The following is a 24,234-nucleotide window of genomic DNA, read 5'->3' on the forward strand; positions in this document are numbered from 1 at the left end:
CTGAAACATTCATGTTATTTTTCCACTATATTATTTACCAAGATTGAAGGAAACAAGATGAGTATTTGTGAAGAAATTGCATATTAACCTTTATATTCTCTTTCAAATGTAACTTTTCAAATTTGGCTGAATATCTGGAGTAGGTAGTCTCAGCTGAGGGGTTAAATTGCTTCTTTTTGCCTTTACTGATGTAACTTCTTCATAGCAGCACCATCCCAGTGTTTGCTGCTGTGAGCCAAGACTCTGCAATAAGCTTTACTTTGAATTTGTCCGTGGTTTTGCAACTGCAGCGAAGGATCAGAAGTGATTCACACAAGTCCTTGATAGAGCTTTTCTGCAGTTATTTTATATAACTGTTAGTAAGTTTCTAAAAGGTAAATAACACCTGTGGAGTAACTGGGCATCACAGTAGCTTTCTGATTAGGTTCTACATTAGGTTTTACATGGTGTTGCCCAGGGAAATGGCACCCAGAGCTTGCCTTGGACCACAGTGAAGGCTCTGAGCAGACCTCTTGTCTCCCTAGGGAGTTAATTTCAAAATAAAATTGCATCAGTGAGGGGTGGATCTGGACCCAAAGGCTGTATTTTCATATGGTGATGAACAGCAAGAAGCAGTGGGCATCATCCTCTCTCCTTTAATTGTACAAATGAGATGTGTGCAGGAAGCTGCAGAAATAGCCCAGATTTCTACTGTGGCTGGCAGGGTGGGGATCTCCCCCCTGGCATAACGAGAGCAGCACCTTGCCCTGCTTCCCACCCCACCTCAGACCCTTGACAGCACCTACAGCTCAGGTGTCCCTGCCACCAACCCACTCCTGTTCCAGGCACTGCCACTGTGGCACTGCAGCTCTTCTATGCCCAAGGTGGCACAATGGCTTTTAGCATTGATCATGCTGTTTGGAGAAGCCTGAGATCCCAGGATAACTGGGCTCCAGTGCTGCACAGCAGCCTGGAAACACTAGGAAGAGGACATCCTTCTCATTAAGGTTTAAACTGTATTAAAATGTAGGTAGTTCAATATTCAAGAGCTGAAATCTAGACTCTGAAGTTTATATCTTGTTTTCTCTAAGCCTGGCCTGTGTCCTGCACAAGAGAGAGACTGTCCTGTAAGTGGCACAAATAAATCAGTGATGATATATGCTGTTCCTTTTCCTGATTTAGTGACCCGTGGGACTTCTGCCTTCTCCCTCCCTATTCAGGAGGAAGGTGGAAACTGAAAAATTCGTTTGGTTTCATTTCAGGATAGTGTTGTTCATTTGGTTTCATTTAAGGATAATGTTGTTTGGTTGTCTCCAAAACCAAAGTGAAGAGTGGTGGTTCACCTATGCTGCCACTGTTCATGGGTGCACAGAGACCCAAAGGGCTAATGTCAATTATCTGACATTGGGGATGTTGATATTCAGTATCAATATTAAATTCTGAAAAGTATATTATTTCTGCTGAGCCACTATGCTAAAGTATGGAAAATATATTTTACATTATGACTGAATGCAACTTTCTCTGGATTTTCTTTTTCATTTTCAGGAAAGCAGGATTTTAATTCATTCTCTCCAGAATGCATACACTTAAAAATAACAGAAAACTTAAAATATTCAGATGCTGTTAGTGCAATAATGCCAGTCCAGAACACAGTGAGCCAGAATGTTCATTTCTCCTCCACTTTTTTATCCCATCAATCATTTATCATATCCTGATGATGTCCTACAGCTGAAGAGTAGGTGATGCTGTTCACTCCAATTTGACATGTCTGTTGAAGCATGTGAAGTGGAAAAGTCCTTAAAACTGCAGGCAGAAACTCTAAGAGACATTATATTTAAGCTTTTAAAACAATTACCTAAAGTATAAGAAAATGGTTTCTTGATCACCAGAATTTTAGATACTTGTTTTCTTCCCAGCAGCCTTGTTTGCTCTGCAGCTTGTGTATGTTTTATAGCATTTTGATTATTCAAGACTGAGATTAGTAATGTTTTTAATCTAGAAGATTTAATGATTACCTGAGGCCTGCAATTTTCAGGATTCAAAATAGAGGCTCTGGAAGATAGTGTGTCATGTTCACTTGGGAGCTTTACCAAGATAGATGTGTATCCGTGCTATAATCAAGCCTTAATGATTTCCAGAGAAAAAACAACTATGATGCAGGAGAGATCCAAGGAATAGAGGGAGCAGCAAGCAATGAACTGTGTGCTCTAGGAAGTCCTTTCTCTAAGAATAAGTTTTTAAAATAGTTACATTAATAGCTTAAACCAGCAGCTTTGCATATCACTTTAGATCTTGCTGTGCCCACAAGAACAACTGGAAGTCCATGCAATTGTAGGTGATTGATATTGTACAATAATGAAACCAAGGACATAAAATTGCATAACTGAAGAAAAAAATTAATGTGTGTAAGAGAGGTTCAGAATCTGGGAAATTACTCTGTCAGTGTGTATTTTTTTTTCCTAGAAATAATAGTTCCTCTCACCAAATTCAGTAAGCAGCACGGTAAGCAGGATCAGGGCAATACATGTAACCCCATATTAACATGCACTCACATCCCTTTTCAGAGTAACCTCTCTTTTAAAATACAGATGGCAGCATTGTCTGAAATATCATTTTTAGCACCTTAAATATGCTAAGCTGAGGGGGGTAATAACACTAAATTCTATGGAGTAACTTCTAATTTTCCTGGTGTGAAATCTCAACCAGGAATAATTTTCACTCTTTTTTTTTTTTTTTTCTTAAACCTCTTATCAGTTTAAATATAGAAATTCAAACAAATACAAAATCTGGCCATTGCCTGCTGAAATAGGTTTGTTCTCTCAGTTCCTGGACAAAGACTGCCCCACCACAGCTGGCAGAGAAACAGAAGTCCAAGGAGTCTTTCAAAGACTGATTGTGTGCAGTAGTGTGTCAGGGCCAGCACTGAAAGCCTGCTGGCATGGGCAACAGGTACAGTCCTGGTTAGACGTGGCTAAAACTTCCCCAGCTGAAGACTGGGTCAGAAGTTCTTCTGTTCTGGCAAGCAATGTTTGTATTTCTAACCTAGAGTTTTACAAGGTTAATTTATGCCAATGTTCAGTGCTGGGCTTTAGGGCAGGTGTCCTGTAGCAAGTGAAACTGCTGGTGGATATAGCAAATAAATGAGCTGATGAATGGGTGAAGGTCACAGTCACTGAAGAATGCTAGGACACTTCACACATATTTATTTCCACATAATTACTATTAAAATTCCTAAGGCAAATCAGTATCAGTCATGCACACAATGTTGTCTCAAGCTGGACATTTTAAAATTTTCTCTCTCCTCAGTCAAACTTCCACCTGCTGTTTTACTGCAATTTTTTCTTCTGTCATTTTTCCAGGACCTGGGTCTAGCACAAGGAAAGAATTGCAGCCTTTTTGCACCTCTGCCTTCCTCCTCAAATTCATCTGCTTTGGTCTCCTGGATAAGCTCAAAGCCTTTGTTTTTAAAGTCTTCTAACTGCATTTATGTCTCACATTGGGATTAGTCCATACACTGAGATTGTTTTCACTGGTATTTTGCCAACACCCTACCAAGTTCACACGAGCTGGATGCCCAGCAGCAATGGCACATTTTCCTGTGTTGTTACAGGAAAGCCACGATAACCTTGTAAATAAAACGCTGCCTTTATTATGTCATGAGAGCCCAGGCTTGCTGGAGGCTGTCTTTGAAGGGTAATTCAGTGATGCTATCAGAGCCAAGTCATGCAGTTAGTCATCCTCTCACATTCCTTCAGGTTTTAATTAAACAATTACTTTCCAGCTTTCCTTCAATTTCCAGGCTAAAAAATGTAGGATGTATTTCCTCAATGAAGGAGGAAGTCATTATCTGTTGCTTGGAGCATAGACTGGAAAAAGTGTCACAGTTCCACAGAAAACTGTTAAAGTTCTTATGACTGAATTTGGGGGTTACTGCTTCATTCTGGAACATATTCTTGTCCTGTCTGCATAAGGTATTACAGATTTGAAGTTCCTTTGACAAATAACCTCAGGAATTGACTTAAACTCCAGTGTCTATTTTTTTATAAATGAAGAGAAAGAGCTGATGCCCCTGTGCTGGGAACTTAGAGGTTTAGCTAATTTTGTTCCACTGAATGATAGAAATATTTTTTTTATTACTACCATTAGACGAAGCAAATGCCCAGTATGTCTGCAAAGAATTAGGCAGCTCACTCTCATTTCATAACAGGAGACACACTTTGTGGTTTGGTGAAAGCATTTTGATAAAAAAGTCCTGATTGCACTAGGGGTAGGAATGGATGAGAGGCAGAAGAAGAAAGCATGAACGTGAAACTCCTTCAAAAGCAGAGATCCAAGTTAATGAAGCCATGCAAACCTAATCAGGAGGCATAACAAGGTAGTGAAGTACAAAATAAAACATTTCCCTTTAGGTATTACGAGAGGTTGCTTGGTAAAACCATGACTTAACCTTGGACAGCAGTTCTTGATGGTGGATCAAAATCATTGTGTGAGTGTTGATTCCACCAGACCCTCTCTCACTGTTCCAAGATGCTTCTTCCCTTTTAACTGTCACCATCTGCAGGCTCTGTCTGTAGACACCAAAATGAATTGTGTATGACAACCAAGCCAAACCACTCCACAACAAGATTTTAATGTCATTTATCTGGTGCACCTCAATGGAGAGAGGTGTTCAGCAGCAGCTGCTGTGGTGGTCAGCCCTGGCACTGCAGGAAAGTCCAGGTGATGCTCCCAGCACAGCCTAGGGAGCACTTTCCTTGTTCCCTGCCTGCTTCTGTGCCTGACCTTGTCAGCAATCAAGGAGATGTTTTATTTTTTTTTTTTTATTAGCATAATATGGTTCAGCAAAGGTCAGTGTCAAGAGTAACATTTTATGTGGAAAATTAAATGCCTCCTTGAAAGAACAGATCCATAAAATCTGTCTGCTGTCAAGGGCTAGTTCTTGCTTTTGAATTTTAGGTAACTTCCATTCATCATTTCCAAGTATTTAGCATGCAAACCACAGTTGTGCTCTTTCCAAAGGGAATGTTTACTAAATTAAGCATTAAAGGAATATGAAAGTGATTCTCTATTCTAATGATACTTAATTAGAAATAAAACATGGAAATAGATTAAAATAATTAGTCTTAATAAGCAGTAATTGCCAAGTCTTGTGCAATAGAATGGCCTTCCCAATTTAGAGGTGAAGAATAATGATGCTGTGGAGCTACTAATAGACACTGATTTAAATATTAATTTAACTTGTAAAGTATGTGTAAGTTGTTTTTCACTTAGACTACACGGTCCTAACCACAGAGATCCTTGTGTGCTTACTATCCATCAGGATAGTATCCATCCTGCTATCCATACATGTGAGTTGGATCAAGACCATCTGAGGCAACATCAAATAAATAGGTTGATAATGAAATTTGGTAATTTATTTAATGTCATGTAGAAGTTTACCCTATGCACACAGAGGCTGTGTGTCTGTACTGAGAGCTCAGTTTTAGTTTCAAATCTGCTTTGTTTTGTCTCAGTGCAGAGGTAGCCCCCTACATGCAGAGGTCAGGCAAACCATTACACCAGCTGAAACAGGGAATAAACCCAAATCTTATCTACTGTTAGTTCAACTTTCTGAACCTTGCTAATGAAAGGGTGGCTGCCTATACAGGGATTATCCCACACAGTGCCACATATGGCAATATGTTTGTATGGCACCCAGGCTGGAGCAGGTTTTTTGGCAAAGTGCAGATCAATGGCATCTCTCTGCTTCCGTCTCACTTTGTCCATTTAAAGCTCACAGAACCAATTCTCATCCTGAACTTCTGTTAACAAAAATTCCAGCATGGCAAAGAGGAAGCAAGTGTTGCTTAGTGCAGCTTGTCACTGTAATTCTGTGCCCTATGGGTCAGTAAATCTTCTGCAGTCCATTTTAATTGGGAAAATGCTACAGCTAAATTTTTAAAATAATCTTATAATTTTATATGAGAATTTCAAAGTGTTTTGGTGGATGCAGAAATAGTGTGGGATTCCTTGTGTTTGAGTCCACAGAGAACCAAGCAGGATCCTGCAGACAAAGACAGCAAATGGACTGATAGCTGTGACAAGGGATCCCTCAGTCCCACCTGCAGCCTCCAGGCTTGAGAAGACAGAAAACTGAAGATAATGCACTGCTGAAAGACCAGTCCTATAAAAGGAGGACAGGAAGATGTCAGCAGCCAAAAGTCCAAAGGACAGCCAAAGTTGGCAGCTCACACTGGTTGTCAGAACATAAGGAAACTGAGACCATCCCTTTGAGGGGGGCCAAAAGCAAGCAACCCTTTCTCTCCATTCTCTATTCAGTGAATATAACTTCACCTTGTTTGGGCCATGGCTTGATGACAGAGTTAAATGCAACACTGTGGCTCTCAGCTGGATCAAAAATATCAAGACTGCGTAACAGAGAGTGATGAGTCTGGTTCTTTATTTGGCTTAAATTAAATTGTTTAAAAAAATGTTGACAAGGTTAACTTGGTAAGCTTTACACCAGATCAGATATCACCTGCCTTTGCAGTTGTAATGATACTGTATCAGGTATCTAGGCTTCCTTTAGCCACTGTAAAAATACAAAACCAACATCAAAACCATGCTTGGTCTAAAACAAAATTGTGTGCCTGCATCTGTGCTGAATCAAATTTATATTAATGAGTTGATCTGGCAATACACCAAAGTAGTATTCAAGATCCTTGACCAACAGCCTCAGACACCAATCCAATCTAGATAGCATCAGTGTCTCCTTGGTTTTGTGTGATCTATAAATTTATTTCCTAGTGGTTTCCAGCCAGAAGCAGATACTTTGTTTTGAAAGGGTTACAGTATGTTCACTGTGTCATTCTGTTGTTTATAGCTCATGAAGGAAAAACTGACACCAAACCTGTTGGGCCTGCTGGCTATCAGGACTGGCAATCAAGGCAATTAATGCATCCCAGCAGCCTAAAGAGCCTTCACACCACTGGGACTGATTCAATCCCAGGCAAGGAGAGTGCTGCCATCCTCTAGTGCATGTTCTGATGGGAATTCCAGGAACTTGCAAGAAGTCTTGGAGAGCACTACCTGACACCTTGCCAGGTGCCTCGACCCTCACAGCAGCCTGGGACAAGGGAGCCATGGCTGCCTTACCTGCGGGCTCAGAGCAGCACCACAGTGGGTGCAGCTGCAGGGGCAGACCTGTCTGGCCTCGGAGAGGCTTTAGTCCAGACTTTCCTGCCTGATCCACTACAGTGCAGCCAAGACCAGTGATACCTGCCCAGGAAACCCAGGTCCTTGGGGCCTGCCCCGCTCTGGCCATTGCTGGCCCTGCACAGGAGCTGCCAGCTGCTGCTTGGGCCCAAGGGGCAGTGAGAAGGGACCCAGAAGAATTGAGTGTAACTCTGAGCCCTGCACGGGCCAGCCCCAACAACCTCTCATGTGCCTGGGCTTCTTGAACTCTGTCAGGCTTGGTGCTGTGGCCATTTCCCTGGGGAGCCTGTTCCAGTGCCCAGCCACCCTCTGGGTGAAGAACCTTTTTCTGATATCCAACCTAACCCTCTCCTGACACAGCTTCAGGCCATTCCCTCAGGTCCTGCCACACTGGTCACCTCAGAGAGATCAATGGCTGCCCTTCCACTTCCCCTCATGAGGAAGCTGTAAACCACGAGGTTTCCCCTAGGCTGAATAAGCCAAGTGCCTTTAGCCACTTCTTAGTTTCTCCTCTAGACCCTTTGGCATCTTCGTAGGCCTCCTCTGGACACTCTCTAATGGCTTTGTATCTTTCTAATACTGCGGCGCCCAAAAGTGCCCCCAGCGCTCGAGGTGAGGCCGCCTCTGCAGAGCAGAGCAGGACAGATCCTCCCTCTCCCGGCTGCCCATGCTGTCCCTGACGTGCCCCAGGACCCGGCTGACCCTCCTGGCTGCCAGTGTCACACACGGGCTCTGCTTCCCACAGGGCATTCCAAGCGAGGGGCTGCCCAGGAGTCAACACCCGGAAAGGGTCAGTGCACCCCGTCCTCTGCTCCACCGCGGCCGGGACCCTGCGGCCCAGATCCCATCCCGCGCAGCACGGCGTGGCTCGGGGCAAGGGGCCCCGGTGTGAGAGAGGCGGTCAGTGGGCGGTGCCGGAGCCGCCCCCGCCCGGCCCCGCCGCCCCTCCCCTTCCGGGCCGCCCCCCGCCCGCCCTTTCTCTCCGCCGCGCCCGTGCGGAGCAGCCGCGGCCGGCGCGGCCGCCGGGACCCGCCCCGCCGGCTCGCCGGGCACCTGCTCGGGGCGGAGCGGCGGCGGCCGGAGGAGCGGCGGGAGCGGCGCCGCAGGCGGTGAGTGCTGGGCCGGTGGCGGCACCGCGGCCGCGGCGGGGCCTGGTAAGGCCCGGAGAGGGGGCGGGGGCGGTGCCGCGGGCAGGGGGAGCCGGGGCTGCCGCGGTCATTGTCCCCGTCAGCGCCGCCTGCGCCCGGGACGGAGCGGGCCGGGGTGCTCGGGGCTCCGTCGCCCTCCGCCGCGCCCACCGAGGGCCGGCGGTCGGCCCGGCCCAGCCCGGCCCGGGGGAGGTGAGTGGTAGTTGCCGCCCTCGCTCCCCGCGCTGGCCCGGGCGCTGCTGGCCGGTGGCAGCGGAGCTGCGGGGCCGGGAGCTCGGCGGGGACTGTGCTGCACCATCCTGGGTCTGCTGAGGGCGGGGTAGCCGGAGCAGCGGCACCCGGAGCCGCCTCGCCCCGCGTGTGTGCCTGTCTGTCTGTCTGTACGCAGCCTGTGTGCCTGTCTGTCTGTCTGTACGCAGCCTGTGTGCCATGGTGCGGGGCTCGGGGGCCGTCAGGGGCTTTGGGAGGCCCAGGGACAAAGCCCAGGGCAGGGGCACACACCCGAGTGGCCGCGGGGCTGTGGCCGTGGCCCCGAGTCGTGACTGTTCCAGAACAGCCGTGTTGCTGTGAGCCCTCTGGGCCAGCGGCACCGCAGAGCTGAGCTCGCTGCTCACTGGTACTCTAAGGACTCCTTAGAGGTGAGCAATGCATAAATACCAACAGTCCCCGTTTCCAGTAATTTATCTGTCACACGCAGAATCACACCAGTTAAAGTCTTTATAAAAACTTAGAGTGGTACAGATTTTGTGTAACAGTCATAGCTCAGTTTCAGTATGTGTTTGTATTTTCTAGATTGATTCAAGCCACAGCAAGGTGAATTGATGCCAATTTGAACAAATCTAAGGGGTTTTGAGACTTCTTTAAGTAATTTAGTTGCTTATGCACAATTTTTTCATACACATCTGAGTGGGCGGTAATGTCTGGTGAGGAGTTGGTGATAGCAGTCTCCTCACTTGGCTCAGCTCCACCTAGGACAGCAACATCTCATTTCTACTGCCATTCTTAAATGCCTCAAGTCCTCATAAATATAGTTCAGATTCCTCAGTTATAAGGGCTTAAAACAAAGGCTGCTCAAATTGCTGGTAGATTTTAATTACCTGCTTAAATTGTGTGTTTGTGGACCTCAAGGAAAAGTGAATCTTCTGTGAAAGTCTTGCTGGGTGTGGATGGCTGGAGGAAGAACAGGGAAGAGGATGCCAGGAAGGGAGGGGAAGAAATATGCAAAAGGCATGGAAGGAGCTTTGGTGAAGGATGTTGTGTTGTGGCAGCCTGGCACAGGGCTGGGCAGAGGGCACAGATGACTCTTTCCCTTTGAGGATTTTTTCGATTTTTTTGCCTTTTTTTTTTTAATATTGGTGTTGATGAGGTGAACTGAAATTAATTAACTTCCTTCAGTGACACACCCTGTTATCCTGATAGACAGTGGTTTATCTTGAGTGTCCGTGCACTCCTCCACATCTGCCTTCAGCAAAAGAACTGGTATTTCTGCCACTGCTTTTGTAAGAGTCATCAAACCAAGTCTCCATGTGCCTGTGCTGGGACAAGATGGGCTTGATTCTGGTGCAGTCTTGGCTTGTGGGTGTTCACCTCTCAGGAGGTAACCTAGGCTGGGTTGGTGTTGCAGGGAAGCTGGTGAGGATGTGGCTGCACACTGTTAGCTTTGCTTTTCCTCTCGGGTGGCAGCAGGTGCTTGCTGTCTGGGAAGGAAGGAAGCATGCCTGAGCCTTCCAGCAAAGATGCATTTCTGTGGTGTGCCTGGGGAAGGCAGCCTGGGCTTCCCAGCCTCCTGGCAATGCTGCTCTGCAGCACCACTGATACTGATAGAGAAGGGTCTTTTTTTGGTTTTCTGGTAGTTTGTGACACCAAGGTGAAACGCAGAGGTTTCCATCATGGTTTGTTTTGGAGAGCTTTCAGGAGGCAGGAAGTTGTTAAGGTCTGTCTCTAAGACTGACACAAGCAGATTTAACATACCTCTGGTGTCCCCTTAGAAACTGGTCAGTAGATGTGGCTGGGTATGGTGCTGTGAAGTTCTGTGCTGAACAGGTGTTAAAGGCCTCCAATTCAACATGTTATAGAAATGGCTCACTAATATATTTATGGGTTGGGTTTTCTTTAGGTAAAAAAAGTAGTTTGAGAGTGAAATACCTTATTTATTATGTGATAGGGATTTATCCTGCTCAGTCTTTCCAAGTTGGCATTCTAATCTGTTCTTTTGCAAAGGTGAGGCATTGCTTGCTAATTAGTGAAATTAAATGGGTCGATTTTAAATGAGAACTCACTGAAAAGTTATATGCTCTGTAGACCTACTCAGTTATTTTAATTCATTTGCTCAGATATGTAGGCATGAGGGAATACTTTCTATGTGTTTTAAGCAATTCCTTAAAATTTATTGGGTGGTCCACTAAGAAATTCTGTGTGCTTGAGCTAGGCCTGTACTTTCTGTAATAAGTCTTCATCCTGCTGTTAGTGTAAGGGGGAACAATATTTTTTTTTTTAAATCTATTTGTGTAGCAAGCAGAGGAGAGCAATCCCCACATGCTGCCCCTGCCTGGCACAGTTACCTCCCTGGTTGTCTGTTACAGTCCTTGACATTGGGATACATCTGTGTAAAGCCTGCCTTCCCCAGCTTGTGCTGAAGAAGAAGGATAAAGCTGAGCAGGAGGACAGCTTTTGAAGCCACAGTGGATGTGGTTTTGGTAGGTTGAAGCAGCTTCTGCTGCTGTGGAGGCCCAGTCTCTCATCAGAGAAACTGGAGCATCAGAGCTGCTCACCTTGAGGGGTGGCTCATTCAGCAGGAGTGTGGTGCTGCCTCTTGCCATTGCTGCCCTGCCACAGCTGCCTGGGGAGGTGCTGTGGACCAGATCTTGAAATTTCTTAAATATAGCATGGTGTGAGAAGTGGAGGGGGGATATAAAGGATTATCTCCCTCATGATGTTGGTGGTGAGGATTTAGGCTGTGAGACTGCAGTCACCTCAGACTTGTCACAAAATGTTGTGGAGATTCAAAGCATATCCATGGAGAGGTGGAAGGTGCTCCAAGAGTGATAAAAGCCCAGGGGAAGGGATCTGTAATCATAAAAAGTCATTGTTGAATATCAGAGACCTATGAGATAACTGAGGATGGAAATTTGGCTCTCAGTCATTTGCATTGATCTGTTACCTGCTGTTTTCTGAAAGAGGGAATGGTTTAGAAATCCCTCAGCCAAGTTTCATTTGTGTCAGCTGGGTGTGTGCCCTTGACTTAAACTTGACTTGGCTTTTCTAGCTCATAGCTTTCAAAGCTGTTACACATGTCCTTCCTGAGGTGGTGTGCCTTGAGCTGGGAGTCACCTCCATGTCCTGGCAGAGCTAACAGGGGATGGCACTGAAGCCTGTCTCAGAAGCATTGACTACAGGAATCCTGTTGCAGGTTCAGAAATATTGAGACTGGTTTGCTGGGAGATGTTTCTCTGCTCTTACACTTTTTCCTGAGGATTTGGTGTTGGAGGTGATAAGATTTGCCTCAAAGATGAATGGGCAAGAACGTGCCAGGCTTGTGTTCTGCTTGGATAGTGGGTGGAGTGGACACTGCATGGGACAGCCTTTGAATCAGCTCTTATAACCTACACAGTGGAGAAGTTACCAATTCTATGCTTTTCATTTAAAGATGGTGTAAATTACTTTCTGTATTGCAGACCTAAAAAAACCCAGCAAAAACCCCAACTTGAAGTCTGGATTGTAGCTGAGCTTTTAATTTGATTGTATTTCTGTCAAATACATGATTGTCCTGATACTGAGAGTCTCAATTCCTGGATTTTCTTTCTTGACAGACACTGCAGCAATACAGACTTCGGTGTGTCTCTTGCAGCTTCTGATTGATCCCCACCTAGAAGGCAGTCAGTGAAAAGCTTGGAGCTGCTTCTTATCTTTTTTGGGTGAAGTGAGAGAGAGACTAGTGGTGTGGGTAGTTTTTACAGCAAGTGTCAGTGTCAGTCTTCTTGTCACCCAGCCTATGAGACCTGCTTGTCCCTCTCTCCTCTGAAAGGTTCGTGGTGGTGATCAGGCAATCCCTCCAGAAGGGGTGGGGGAGGACATTTCCTTCACTGTAGGTGAAAGGCATTGAGGAGCAGCTCCCTGGTGATGAGCACTATTAGTATTGGTTTGCCCTTTGTGTGTCCTGAATGAGGTTTCTTCCATTATCTGTTCCATGTGATGATGGAAGGCGCCAGAAAGTCATGTAAAACACACATTTATAGTCTGCTCCAGCAGAGTTAACTGCTTCTACTCAGTCTGTGCTCTTACCTGCAGGATTTTGGCTGTTTGGGGCTTGCTCATTTGGGGCTCTTTGCATTAGAAAGAGCTCCAGTTCCCTTCTGTGCAGCTAGATGATTGCAGTCATTTGTGATTTCTTGTTTCATGCTGGAGAAAGTAAAGAGATAGAAGATTGTTCTGTTCAGGAGTGCTAGTTGTGAAAAATCTGCAGCCTTTCTGGAAGAACATATGTTCAAGTTAGCACATCCCGTACAATTTCTGGTCATTTTTGATTTACTTGTCTGAAGATACTCCTTTCAGGTTTGTTAAAGACTTTTGTACTTGTCAAAACACTAATATCCCAAGGGTGGAATTAAAGGAGAGCTGGTAGCAGGCTTGAGGCCATTTCTCCCAAGAGGGAAGTTGTCTGAGTCCAGTTCCAAAAGTCAAGGGAAAGAAAATAAAAGGTGAGAGTCCCATTAATATTTAAAAACTATCTAAGCATAGTTACTGATAACTCTTCCAATGAGTCACTTATTGTAACTAACAAACACAAGCAGCACTCTGAACCTAATAATGCTGCTTAGTTAAAAAAATAGTTCTTCATTGTCGAGTTATGTGTGGGTTTTAGGTCTTTAAAGAGACTGGGGCAGTTGTTGCTTGTTGTAAAGTTGTTTATTGCATGAATGCATCAGTCTCGAAGGCAAAGATTTCAGAGTGTTTAAGTCTGTGCTAAAAGCGTTCTGGCATAGAGTCCCGATGTTCTGAGCAGAGGCAGCAGAAGCTGCTACCACACCTTTTTTTGCACCCCAATACAGAGGAATTTTATTCATAAATCATCCAGTGAGGTAAAAACACGGTTCTAAAACATTCTTCCTACAGCTATCTGAGCTTAATTCTAATGTGTGAAAATAATGTCATTTCTTACACAAAATCTATGTATGTAGTTCTATCTGTTCTGTCTAGAAATGTAAGCAACGTTCTGCTATGTTTTCATTATGTCTGGAGCTAAGTTAATCTTTGAAAGGTATCACTACTGAACTTTAAACTAGGCTTTGGGGCTTTCTACTAGCTAACACAGTCTCTTAAGGCACTTCAGATATACTTCTACTTACTTAAAACTAGAACTTGCACTCCTACTTCATGTCTGTGTGGCTTAATATATTTCAGTTTCTCTAAAGGTACCAATTCAATCCCTGCATTCCTTTCTCTCTCTGAGCGATTCAGAGAGGCTTCTATTTCATGCATTCCAACACTTCATGTTTTCATAGTGACAGTGGCTCCCAGAGTACAGCAGAACATCTTGGAGAAATTCAGGGCCCAGAGCAGCCAGGTCCTGGCACCTCTGCTCCATCATGACCTCTGTTTTCAGAAGCACCTGGATGCCTCACTTGCAAACTGTAGGGCCTTCACTTGAGCCAAGTAATTCTGCTACAGACAGATTTACCTGATACCATCCTACAAAAAACTTACTTTTTATGGAACCATAAAAAGGTGACTTAATCTGGATTTAGCAATGTTTACAAATTCTGTATAGGTTGATTTGCAATTCTGGTGTTACCCTGGGAGTCTTGTTGCGGGGGAGTGACTGCTGCCTTCATACCGTGTGTTGCTCTGAGGAAATCCTACTGCGTGGGTCATTTTTAGGAGGTTCATGAGATGAGCACTTCTTTCCACTAAACAAAAGCAATGTCATCATTGGAAATTACAGCAGTCCTCCTTATCCTAAGGCAAGATCTAGGATGTGCTGTCACAGTCTTTCTCACGCTTTTAGGTATGATTGTTTAGCCAGTCTCAGAAAGAATAAGGAATTGGTCGTTATGTGTGCCCAGTTTCTAGCTTATCAGTCTGGCAGATCAAATTCTGTACAGATAGTTGGGTGGAGTTTAATGGTACTTTTGTCTTTTTGGTGTTTACATACCCATTTGAAAATTAAGAATAAAGTTCAGAACTGAAGGGAAGGTAGGAAGAAAGAATTCGATTGGCATGTAAAAACACTGTCTCTTCTAAAATTTACCAGAAAAGATGGTAGTAGTGAATCTTTGAAGCTTGTTGGACATGTACCACATTTGGAATATGTTACCCAGGGACTGTGGTGTGGGTTGTTTTTTTTTTTTTTTTTTTTTTTTTTTTTTGTTTTTGTGGTGTTTTTTGTTTTTGTTGTTGTTGTTTCTGAAATACTGTTGTAAGATGTATTTTCATGGGTGAAATATAGGAATATAGATCACAATATTGCTTTTCTTTGAAAAATAGTGAATAGTGGCATTGGAGCATCATATCTAACTTCGACTAGTATGACTTCAAGAAAGCAAAGGGTCTGAAGTAAATCATGCTGTGCAGTCCTCAGGTATATCTTTAGGCTATAAGAGGCAGTGATAACTTCATATTTGAGAGTTCAGAGAGCAAATGCTTTATCTTATCCTTTGGGTACTTTGCAGTTGGATTCTTTTTGCTTCACTCTTGCACCAATTATAACCTTGTGGTTTGTTACATGAAAAGATTGATTTTGGAGCAAAAAAATAAGTTATACAGGTTTTTCTTCAGAACTAAGCTATTGCTACATCTTGCAAATAAATTTCTAGTTAGCTTAATGAGCAGTTACTAGTTTAGGAGGTGGCTTGTCTAATGCCTGCCTGTGGGGTAGGCAGCAGAAGTATGCTGTATGTTCTTCTCTTAAGATCCTACTGTTTCAGCCATGAGGTAATCATACCAAAAAGTCAAGTACAGCAAGGAGTGATACTTTGTTTGAGCAACCGGTGTGACTGAGGGTGCTCACTACTTCAGGTAGTGCCTTAAAGCTTGCGTGTTTTTCTCCCTTTTCAGTTTCAGTTCATTAGGCAAAAGATTTAGTTAAAGGAATTATTTGAGCACTGGGAGTGTCAGAAATGCCATACTTTGCTAGCTCAGACTAGTTCTCTGTCTCCCTGAGTGTTTGTACAAAAAGCTACAGAAAATACCATAGCATATATAGATTGGCATTGACCTGGGTGCATTCTTTCAGTTTCAAATGGTTGGTTGTTCATTAACTTCAGAGCTGTTGATAGATCTGTTTTTGCATCTATATTTCTGGCCTTTAAAGCATTTTGTGGTAACTAAATCTGTAGGCATGGTTATGTTTTAAAAACATCAGTTTTTAACCAGTTACCTAGTAATTTAATTCTGCTTTAATCCTTTGTCTTTGCTAAATAATGAGCAGTTATTTAATTCCTGTTCACCAGTCCATTACTGGTGAGTTTGTATATACTTTCATCACTTTTTTATGAAGTTCCTAGGGGTTTTGTTTTCATTCTTTCGTAGCTTTTATGAGAAGGGTTGTCAGGAGCAGCACTTTGTCATAGTGCATCCATATTTGGTGTGTGTCAAATTAGTAGGTTATTAACAGGTGAAGTACAACAATGAAAAAAAGTGATTTTTTTTGGTATCTGGTTTGTTTTGGATGGAGTATGTGATAACCTAGCAGTTAAGATTTGATGGAATAGTTGAAGTTTACAAGAAGTCTGCAGTCATGTACAAATTTTGATGGATATGACAAATTTGAAGTTCAGTATGTATGAAGCTCAGGATATAACTTGATGCAAAAACCTTTTCCTTTATAAACTTTATTTTTAAAGCTTTGTTTGTTTGTCCCCTCTATCATCTACAGCATTCAACACATACTAATGTATTTTTCATTGCTGCAGCTTGCTTGTGAGCTTATTAGCATTTAACAGCAGGCTGAATAGACATTAATAGCATTAAAAAATGGAGAGAAAAATGGAACAATGATCAAATATTTAAATCTTTGTAAAGAAAATATACTGCGTTTTAAGATCAGCAACTAGAGAAAAGTTGCTTGCTTAAAATTGGTATTAGAGGTTTGCCTTTGATGTAAAACATCCTAAAAATATACCTCACCCTAACTTTGAAGCTTCTAGTACTACACTTGTTAAAAAAACTTCCTGATGTAATTTGTAATTAGAATAGTAAATTATATAATTTTTACAGCTTCAAGAAACTGATAAACACATGAGAGAAGATGACAAGATCTAGATCAAGATCACCACGATGGAAACCAAGGTAAATATCTACAGCTTGTGTTCTGAAATGTAGCTCTATGTAAGGATTTGTAATTAGGACCTAAAACTTGCATTAAAGAAAGAAAATGGCATGCAGAATTGCAATTTGTAAAGTGTGTTTTGAAATCTCTGGTTTGTTGTACAGCTGAACACCTGTAATTTTTTTCCCAACTTGTGATTTTATTACAGTTTCTCTTAAGCTGGAAATGCTCAGTTTTTGCAGTCTAAGAACCTTTTCACCTTCGGTATTCTGGGATTTACAACTACCTTGAGCACAAAATCCAAGCTCCAAACTAGTTAGGGTCATTTTTTCTCTAGCACCACCTTGTGCACTGAATGTCTGGAACTCGCTTTTGTTTTGCTTCTTGGCCTACAGGGAGGAACTGTTAAAAATCAGGGTTTTTTTTTCTTTTTTTAAAGTTTTCTGGTTCAAACACCTCGGACTTTCTGAAGTTTGGGGCTGATTTGTAAACTGATCTTTAGCACAGTTAGCCATGCCTTGCAGCATAACAGAGTGAAAGCATGTGGAAATGTGGGAGTCATTGCCCTTCTCCTTGGACATCAGCCTGGTAGCGTGTCTTTGACGTTTGTCACCAGGATAACATCCAGCTTACTTCATGCTGGGAGTTACCTGCCTCATTTTTAAGACTTGCAGTACAAATTTGAGGTGCTAAAATCAGGAGGGTAGAATTGCAAGCTTTTGAGACTGTGAAATTACTGCTGGTTTTGGGTATCTCTTCAAAACAGACTTCAGTTGTGATGACCAAGACCAAGGGAGTTTGGATAACTCAGAAAAATGTGTGGGGCTCTTCACTTGTTTCTTTTGTTTTTAAAAAGGGAAATCCTACCTATGTCCACACTAGATTGATAGTTGTGAATGTCATTTGAGTAAGGGCAGCCTCAGCTCTCATTAAGATGCAAGCCCTAACCACACTAATGTGGGATGGCAGCCACAGTGTAGGTGCTGTTGGAAATCAGCCATTATGGCTTTAGGAACATCTGTGGTTCTGAGTTTGAACTCATTGGCAGAAATGGAGAAAATAGTTCTTCCAAACTCTTCACTTGCTATATGTGCTCAAAGGAAACAGCTTATTTCAAATTGGTTTTTGATGTTTTTTATTAAACAGTGTGTAAGGAGTGTGCTTATATTACTTGAATATAAGCAGGACTGTTACGTCTGTGATTATTTCTGGTTTCGTTAGTGGCCTGTGCTGTTTTTTCTTTATTTTAAGGAGATTTTGGCTAACAGTTCCTAACAGGTTGCCCTCGTTTTTGTAACTGTAGGTGAAAATGCAGAGCTGAGTAATGCAATTGAATCTTTAATTGCAAAAGCTGCAGTGAGTGTGGAAGAGTGTGTGTATACATGTGTGAACGTGTACATACAATTATCCAAAAGGCCAAAGCATCTTTCTCAAACTTGTTTTTTTATTCAGGAAAAAGCCTACTTGTATGACAATTTAAATACATTTGGTAATGTTTCAGTCTTTCAGTTTCGAAGGTTGTTATGGCATGCAAAGAAAATGCGAAAAAGCATTTTCCTCCCCTTTTAAATTTCTTTATACACTTTTTTTTCCTTCCCTTTTTTCTCTTTGCGCTGAAAAAGAAAGATAAGGAACGCTTGAGAAGTGCAAAAATATGTGTAACAGTTGTTCTCAATGTAGTGGAAACTTCATGTCTATGAAATTATTTTTAGTTTTTTATTTAAAACACTTGGAAGAGACAAAAATGATTGACTTGCTGCAATTTCAAGTGTGTATTTTTACTATGAAAACTTTCACCAGAGTAAAAGTAAGCCTGGTACTCAGCCAGAAAAATGCCACTTCGATATCTTGGTGTTAATATTTTTACAAGCTGATTAAAATTATGTACTGAACTCTAATTCCTTAGGAAATAGATGTTCTCATTAAGAAATTGATTTCATTTTATGGAACTACTCAAAGTGGATTTTATTTTTGCTTTAGGTCCTTATCTCCAGCTTTTAGGACTCCAGAGCACCATAGGCAAAGACATGCTCATGTTAATTATGACTGTGAATATAAAAGCTTTCGTAAGGACCCAAAAAAGTCTATGCCTTGGAGAACAGAAGATGAAAAGTATGGACAAAGCAATTCCAGGTTTGCACCTCATGGAAATAACCACCAGAGAATATATGAACGTAGGTCACCTTCACCAAACTTGAAAAGAATTCCCATGGAAGATGCTTACAGTCATAAGCCCTACAGAACACATTCATCTGAAAGGACTGAAAGCAATAGGAGATGCCAGTTACCACCAAAATATTCGGAAGTACCTTATAAAGAGCACGATCGTCCGTTTTACCAGCACAAAATGGAGGACAGATACATGTTTGATCACTACAAAGTCACTGGAAATGAAAAAGGAATGAAACCTTTTCATAGACCGTTAGGGGCTTCATGCAAACTTGAAAGAAAATGGCATGAAGATGACTTGAGGCACCAGAGGTTGCATGAAGAGAAGTATGGTCAGTCACCCAGAAGAGTTTCTGATGAATTTACGGCAAGGAGCTCTTTACAGAAGAGGTATAGGAATAAAATAATTAAACCCTGGGTATTGTGGTGTAAAGCCTCAAGTGAAAGTCTATTTTCATTATAGTTGAAGATATCCACCTTGAAACACGTTGGCCACTTTGTAGTTTAATTATGGGCGACTGGTAGTAGTGAAGTATTTGTCTTTTAAGTAAATCATATTGCTGGCTAGAGTATGAAAGGATAATATTTCCCTCTTAAGAGCCCCTGCACATCTGTACCTTGGCGCGAGGGATTATGGGTTAACTGGCCACGCATTCTGCTGTCCAACATTCTGCACATATAAGTTCTCGCTTTCTTCTCTAGTGCAAGTGTAAATTGCTTTATGTCAACACAGGTATCCTGAAGATCACGATTACAGAGAATATGGGCACGCGTCTAAAAGGGCTAAGGAAATGGAGAGGTATGACGCTGGAGATGTAGCGAGAAATTCCAAGTGGAAGCAAGAACGTTCTTTTGCACCCTGCCAGGAAAAGGAGGAGCAGAGGTACCCGGGCGCGCAGTCGCAGCGCTCGGCCGAGAGGGAGCACCTGGGGGGGCCTGTCCCAAAGCTAGCCTACGAGTACAGCCACAAGCGGCGCCGGCAGCCCGACGGGGAGAAGCCTTTTGCGGCAGACAGAGCTCCCAAGTACGTGAAGCAGGAAGAGCAGAAGTACGGCTCTTCCAAGGGTGCCCGGAACAGCAAGGAGCTGGAGTACTGCCCTGGGGGCAGAGCCAGGCAGACTGAAGAACGGCAGGTTGAGGAACCTGTTAAATGCAGTTCAAAGAAGGGTTGCAATGCTTGTGTTAACTCTTCCAAAACAGATGTTGAGCTGAGGTCTTGTAAAAACAAACTGAATGAAAGAGTGAGGAAAGATGGGGAATTGAGGAAAAACGTAGATTCCTCCAATAGCCAGCGTGATGCAAGTCATACTATTTCAGATGTGAAAGTGTCAGAGGCCAACTGTATGAGAGAACATCTCACAGTCAAAGTGGATATGAAGAAAATGGTGACCAAGTACAGGTATTGGTTTTCTTTCACCTCTGCTTTCTTCCTGTCTCTTTACAGTTTATGAATATTGGAGGGAAGCATGGTTTCTTTAGGACAAGGACAAACTATGATTGTACGATTTTGGTTTTATTTCTTCTAAAATGGTAACTTTCCTGTCTGGGCAAGTTAATTATTAAACCTCTATTAAAATAAAAAAACACAACCAACCAACAAAAACCAACATTTTATGGAGATGTAGGAAGTGGAAAGAGTAGATATGCCTGATACAAACCTGTAGTTGGAAGTTGATTATGATAAGTCAGCATGTTATTTTTATTTAAAAGCAAAACGCTCAAAAGACCAAAACCCAAATGCAGATAAATGTAGTCCTGTGCTTTCATCTGAAATACAACAGTATTTTTTTTAACTGTCTTCCCTTCTTTTTTCTAAAAATCAGCTAACCTGTAAATACAGAAATCTCAAGCACATATTCAGATGTTCAAGATTTCAAGTTCAGTAAAACTGCAAAACTGGGTTGCCATTTATTGTTATAACAAAGTGACTACCTGTTGAGGCATCAGAACTGAAAAGCAGTAGAGTCTGCTTACAAATGCCTTCTGTGTAATATTTGTGTTTGCGTTTAGCATTCCCAGTGGTGGCTGCAATGGAAGAAAAAGTGACAGTAGTATAAAATTTTAGATGATAAATATACAGTAGAGAGTAAGCAGCTTGGTTTTGATAGGTTCTTGCAGGGTTTTCTGGCTTCAGAATATCTTATATTGGTAGTAATGGCTTTTGGAAGAGATGACCTTTCTTTCCAAAATGATCAGCCTTCATTTTAAAGGGATTTTGCCTCTTGTTCCAAATGAAATATCTATATTAATTTTCTTCTCTTTGCACTATTTAAAAAATATACAATACAATGGAGAGTTACAAAGACAAGTTACCACCTATAAGGAGCTAATACTAAAGACTGAGGAAAGGGAAGTGGAGTAATGCCCGTTGCCCACAGTTGGGCTGGGATGAGGATTTGACTTCCTGAATGATAATGTAAGGACAATTGTTGGGTTTTGTTGCAAGCCCATAGGATGATTCCTCTGTCTAGGAGACTCTTGCTGCTGTTTTTGAAGGTCATGCACAATGGACATGGTAGTTGTTTGCAGACCAAAGAAACCTCTGCATTGATTACAGCTAATTTAATGTATGGATGGTTTGCTTCTGCAGCCAAAAGTGCTAAATATTTTATTTTTGCAAGATAAGAACATTAATTTTACAGAAGGTGATGGCTTGGAATATTCATATTACTTTAGGTATTTAAGAAACACCTGACTTAAAATGACTCAGCTGAGAATAATAGTTTCTTTATAAACCTGGGGAGCAGGTGGATAAACGTGAGGTTGCTTGGATTCCTTCTTGCATGCATTTATTCCCAGTTTGCTAGGGAAAAATAGATTATTTCTGGCATCTGCTAGAGGCTATTTCTAATACAATTTTTGTATGGAATTCTAGTATTGTATGCTTCTAATACAGTGTGGCCAGGCACATAATCACTTTGCAGAATGAACAATTAAAAGTCCTCATCCCAAAATCTTTTATCTGAGCTCTTAGAGTCTTTAATTTATATTTTAGAATGACAGGCATTTTCCTTGCAGCAGGAACAGTATGGTTGTTGAGGTGTTGGCTTTCTTGTCAAAATAATCTTTGAGCAGCAGTGCAACCATTTGGTGTGTAAACTTACTTAGAATGAGTAAAAATTTACAAAAAGATGGCAAGCATGTTCTTTCACACACTGCTACTGAAGCAGTTTCACTGCTGTTTCCCTAGGCTCAAGTGATGATTCAGTTCCTAAAGATCTGAGACTTTTTTCTTATCTCTGAACTGTTCTTGAAAATTGCCTGGTAGTTCCTTCTAAACAAGACACAGGCATAACTGCATTTCAGAATTATTCTAAAGATGTCTGTCAAGATCTTAATTTTTATCTAGATTTGATAATCTACTTGAATTAAATTTAAAAGTCACAAATTTTCTATTGCATACTTTACAGAAAGAAAGATTCCTGAGAGCGTAATTATCTCTTCATATTTTATGATAGATTTTCTTCCCTATGGCCTTACTAGTTTTTTAATTAAAAAAAGGTACAAAATGAGATTTTTGCTTTTAATCCATTTATTCACAAAATGAACTTCTTAATTTGTTTTATTCTAGTTGTCTATTTCAAGTTTTCAGATTTAGATATTTGCTTTAAAATAAACCTTACATTTTTTTTTATTCTAGGACTGCTTCTAGTCACACTACAGAGAGACAGATGTCCCATGATCTGGTTGCTGTTGGCAGAAAAAAAGAAAATTTTCATCCAGTGTTTGAGCACATGGCATCTGTAAAACAAAACATTGAAAACGACCCTTCAAAAGAATTTACTCAGGAAATAATCACAATTATTCATCAAGTTAAAGGTGGCTGTAGTATTTGAAGTATATGTATGTTTATGTTACAGCTATATATATACATATATATATATACATATATATATATATATACACACACATTACAAATGTAGATTACTAAATCCAAAGCTGGTGGTTTAGATGTGAGGTCCCTGTAAATCTCAGGTGTTTGCCATTGGCTTTGTTTGTATTTTGTCTTCCTTTTGTATTTAAGGAAAATGTGGGTTGAGGATTTAAAGTAGTTGGGTGAAGGATGGCTGCAGGAAGGTCTCAGGCCATAACTGAGGCATTATTGTGGAGATTAAAGATCAAAATGATTTGATGCTAGTATGGGAGAGTAACCTGCTTGTTTAGAAAACATGACAGGAATAAGGGAGCTTTGCTGTAACTGCAGCTCTCTAGTTCTGTATAGTTCCTTTAAATTTTCAGATTAGTGTTTAGGCAGCTGCATCATGCTCAGTGTTGAATCTGTATATCTTTATATATAGATTCAAGTAGTTTGAGTACTACCATGGTAGAGCTGACAATTGAGTTTAATCTTATCAAGTAAGGGTGTCTAAGTTGGGCTGGCCTAATCTTTCATTTGTGAATTTTAAACTGCAAGTGGAAATAGTTTGAAATTTCATTTCAATAGAGTTGTCATGGTATCCTTAAGTGCTAATCTTTTAAAAGATAGATTTTCCCACTGTGCATTTCAAATACTACAAATAACATTCTTGTATTTAATCTCTTCACAGCAAATTATTTTGCATCTTCTGACATAACTCTGCACGAACGGTTCTCAAAAATTCAGGATAAATCAAGTGCAAATACAAAAGAAGTGAAAACGCATCTGGATCCCGAAATTCACAGGTAGTTGTTGAACTTTTGGTCTTAATTTATTTGCATTAAGGTAATTAATCTTCAGTAGACTTTACACAGTGTGAAGTTTTTATTAATTATTTTTACCTGCCTGTATCTTTAACACATTCTGTAGCCTGGTCAAGAATGCTTTTGCTTTTACAGTGATGGCATTTATTTTTATGCAGTATTTTTGTGTTCCAGGAGGATTGACATGTCTCTAGCAGAACTTCAGAACAAACGAACCGTGCCACCTGAGTCCCACCAGGTACCTTGATTGCTTAACTTTTTTGGCAAGCAGTAAGTTGCTATTATAGATACATTATACATGTAAGCAATGTTTTCCCCTTGCTGTTGGGATATAATTTCTACATGCAGTGAAGGCCAGCAGTAGTTCTGGGTGTTTTGAAAAAATCGCATCTGAACATATGTACAGATACCACAGTATGTGGTACTGTGTTCACTGAGCAGTAAATGCAGATGTGTTCTCCTGAGTAGCTGCAGTGTGATTATTCCTGCTGCTTGAACTCCTGTCTGCTTTTAAATAATGTAAATACTGAGTCCCTGACTGATGTGTGGTTCTTGGTTTTCCTCTGAGTTAAAAAAAGCCTTAATGTTTCTTCTACCCTAATGTTACAATGACTGAAAATCCACATAATTCCTCAGAATGCTATCTTATCTCATGCTTTCATCTGGGCTCATAAGATTTTCTATCTTCCCCTTTAAAGCGCTGCTTGCTATGATATAGATACCGTTTCTTTTCTGTGGTACAGGTACATGGAGATTCTCCTTGATTAAGGATAGTAGAACTTCTTAAGATTTACTGAA

The 24,234-nt window shown here is 41.6% G+C and overlaps 1 protein-coding gene across 1 annotated transcript in view; it reads left to right on the forward strand.

The window, feature by feature from the left end:
• The first annotated feature begins 8,123 nt into the window (after window positions 1–8,123).
• Window positions 8,124–24,234, forward strand: part of BCLAF3 (BCLAF1 and THRAP3 family member 3) — a 32,970-nt gene continuing 16,859 nt past the window's right edge. The window contains exons 1-7 of the mRNA XM_074534636.1: window positions 8,124–8,282; window positions 16,536–16,607; window positions 18,568–19,146; window positions 19,490–20,155; window positions 22,397–22,575; window positions 23,304–23,418; window positions 23,611–23,674. Of these exons, the coding sequence (XP_074390737.1) occupies window positions 16,567–16,607; window positions 18,568–19,146; window positions 19,490–20,155; window positions 22,397–22,575; window positions 23,304–23,418; window positions 23,611–23,674 (1,644 nt within the window). The 5' untranslated portion in view covers window positions 8,124–8,282; window positions 16,536–16,566. The remainder of the gene's footprint in view (window positions 8,283–16,535; window positions 16,608–18,567; window positions 19,147–19,489; window positions 20,156–22,396; window positions 22,576–23,303; window positions 23,419–23,610; window positions 23,675–24,234) is intronic.

Source organism: Zonotrichia albicollis, chromosome 2 (assembly GCF_047830755.1).
Source record: "Zonotrichia albicollis isolate bZonAlb1 chromosome 2, bZonAlb1.hap1, whole genome shotgun sequence".
Lineage (NCBI taxonomy): Eukaryota > Metazoa > Chordata > Aves > Passeriformes > Passerellidae > Zonotrichia > Zonotrichia albicollis.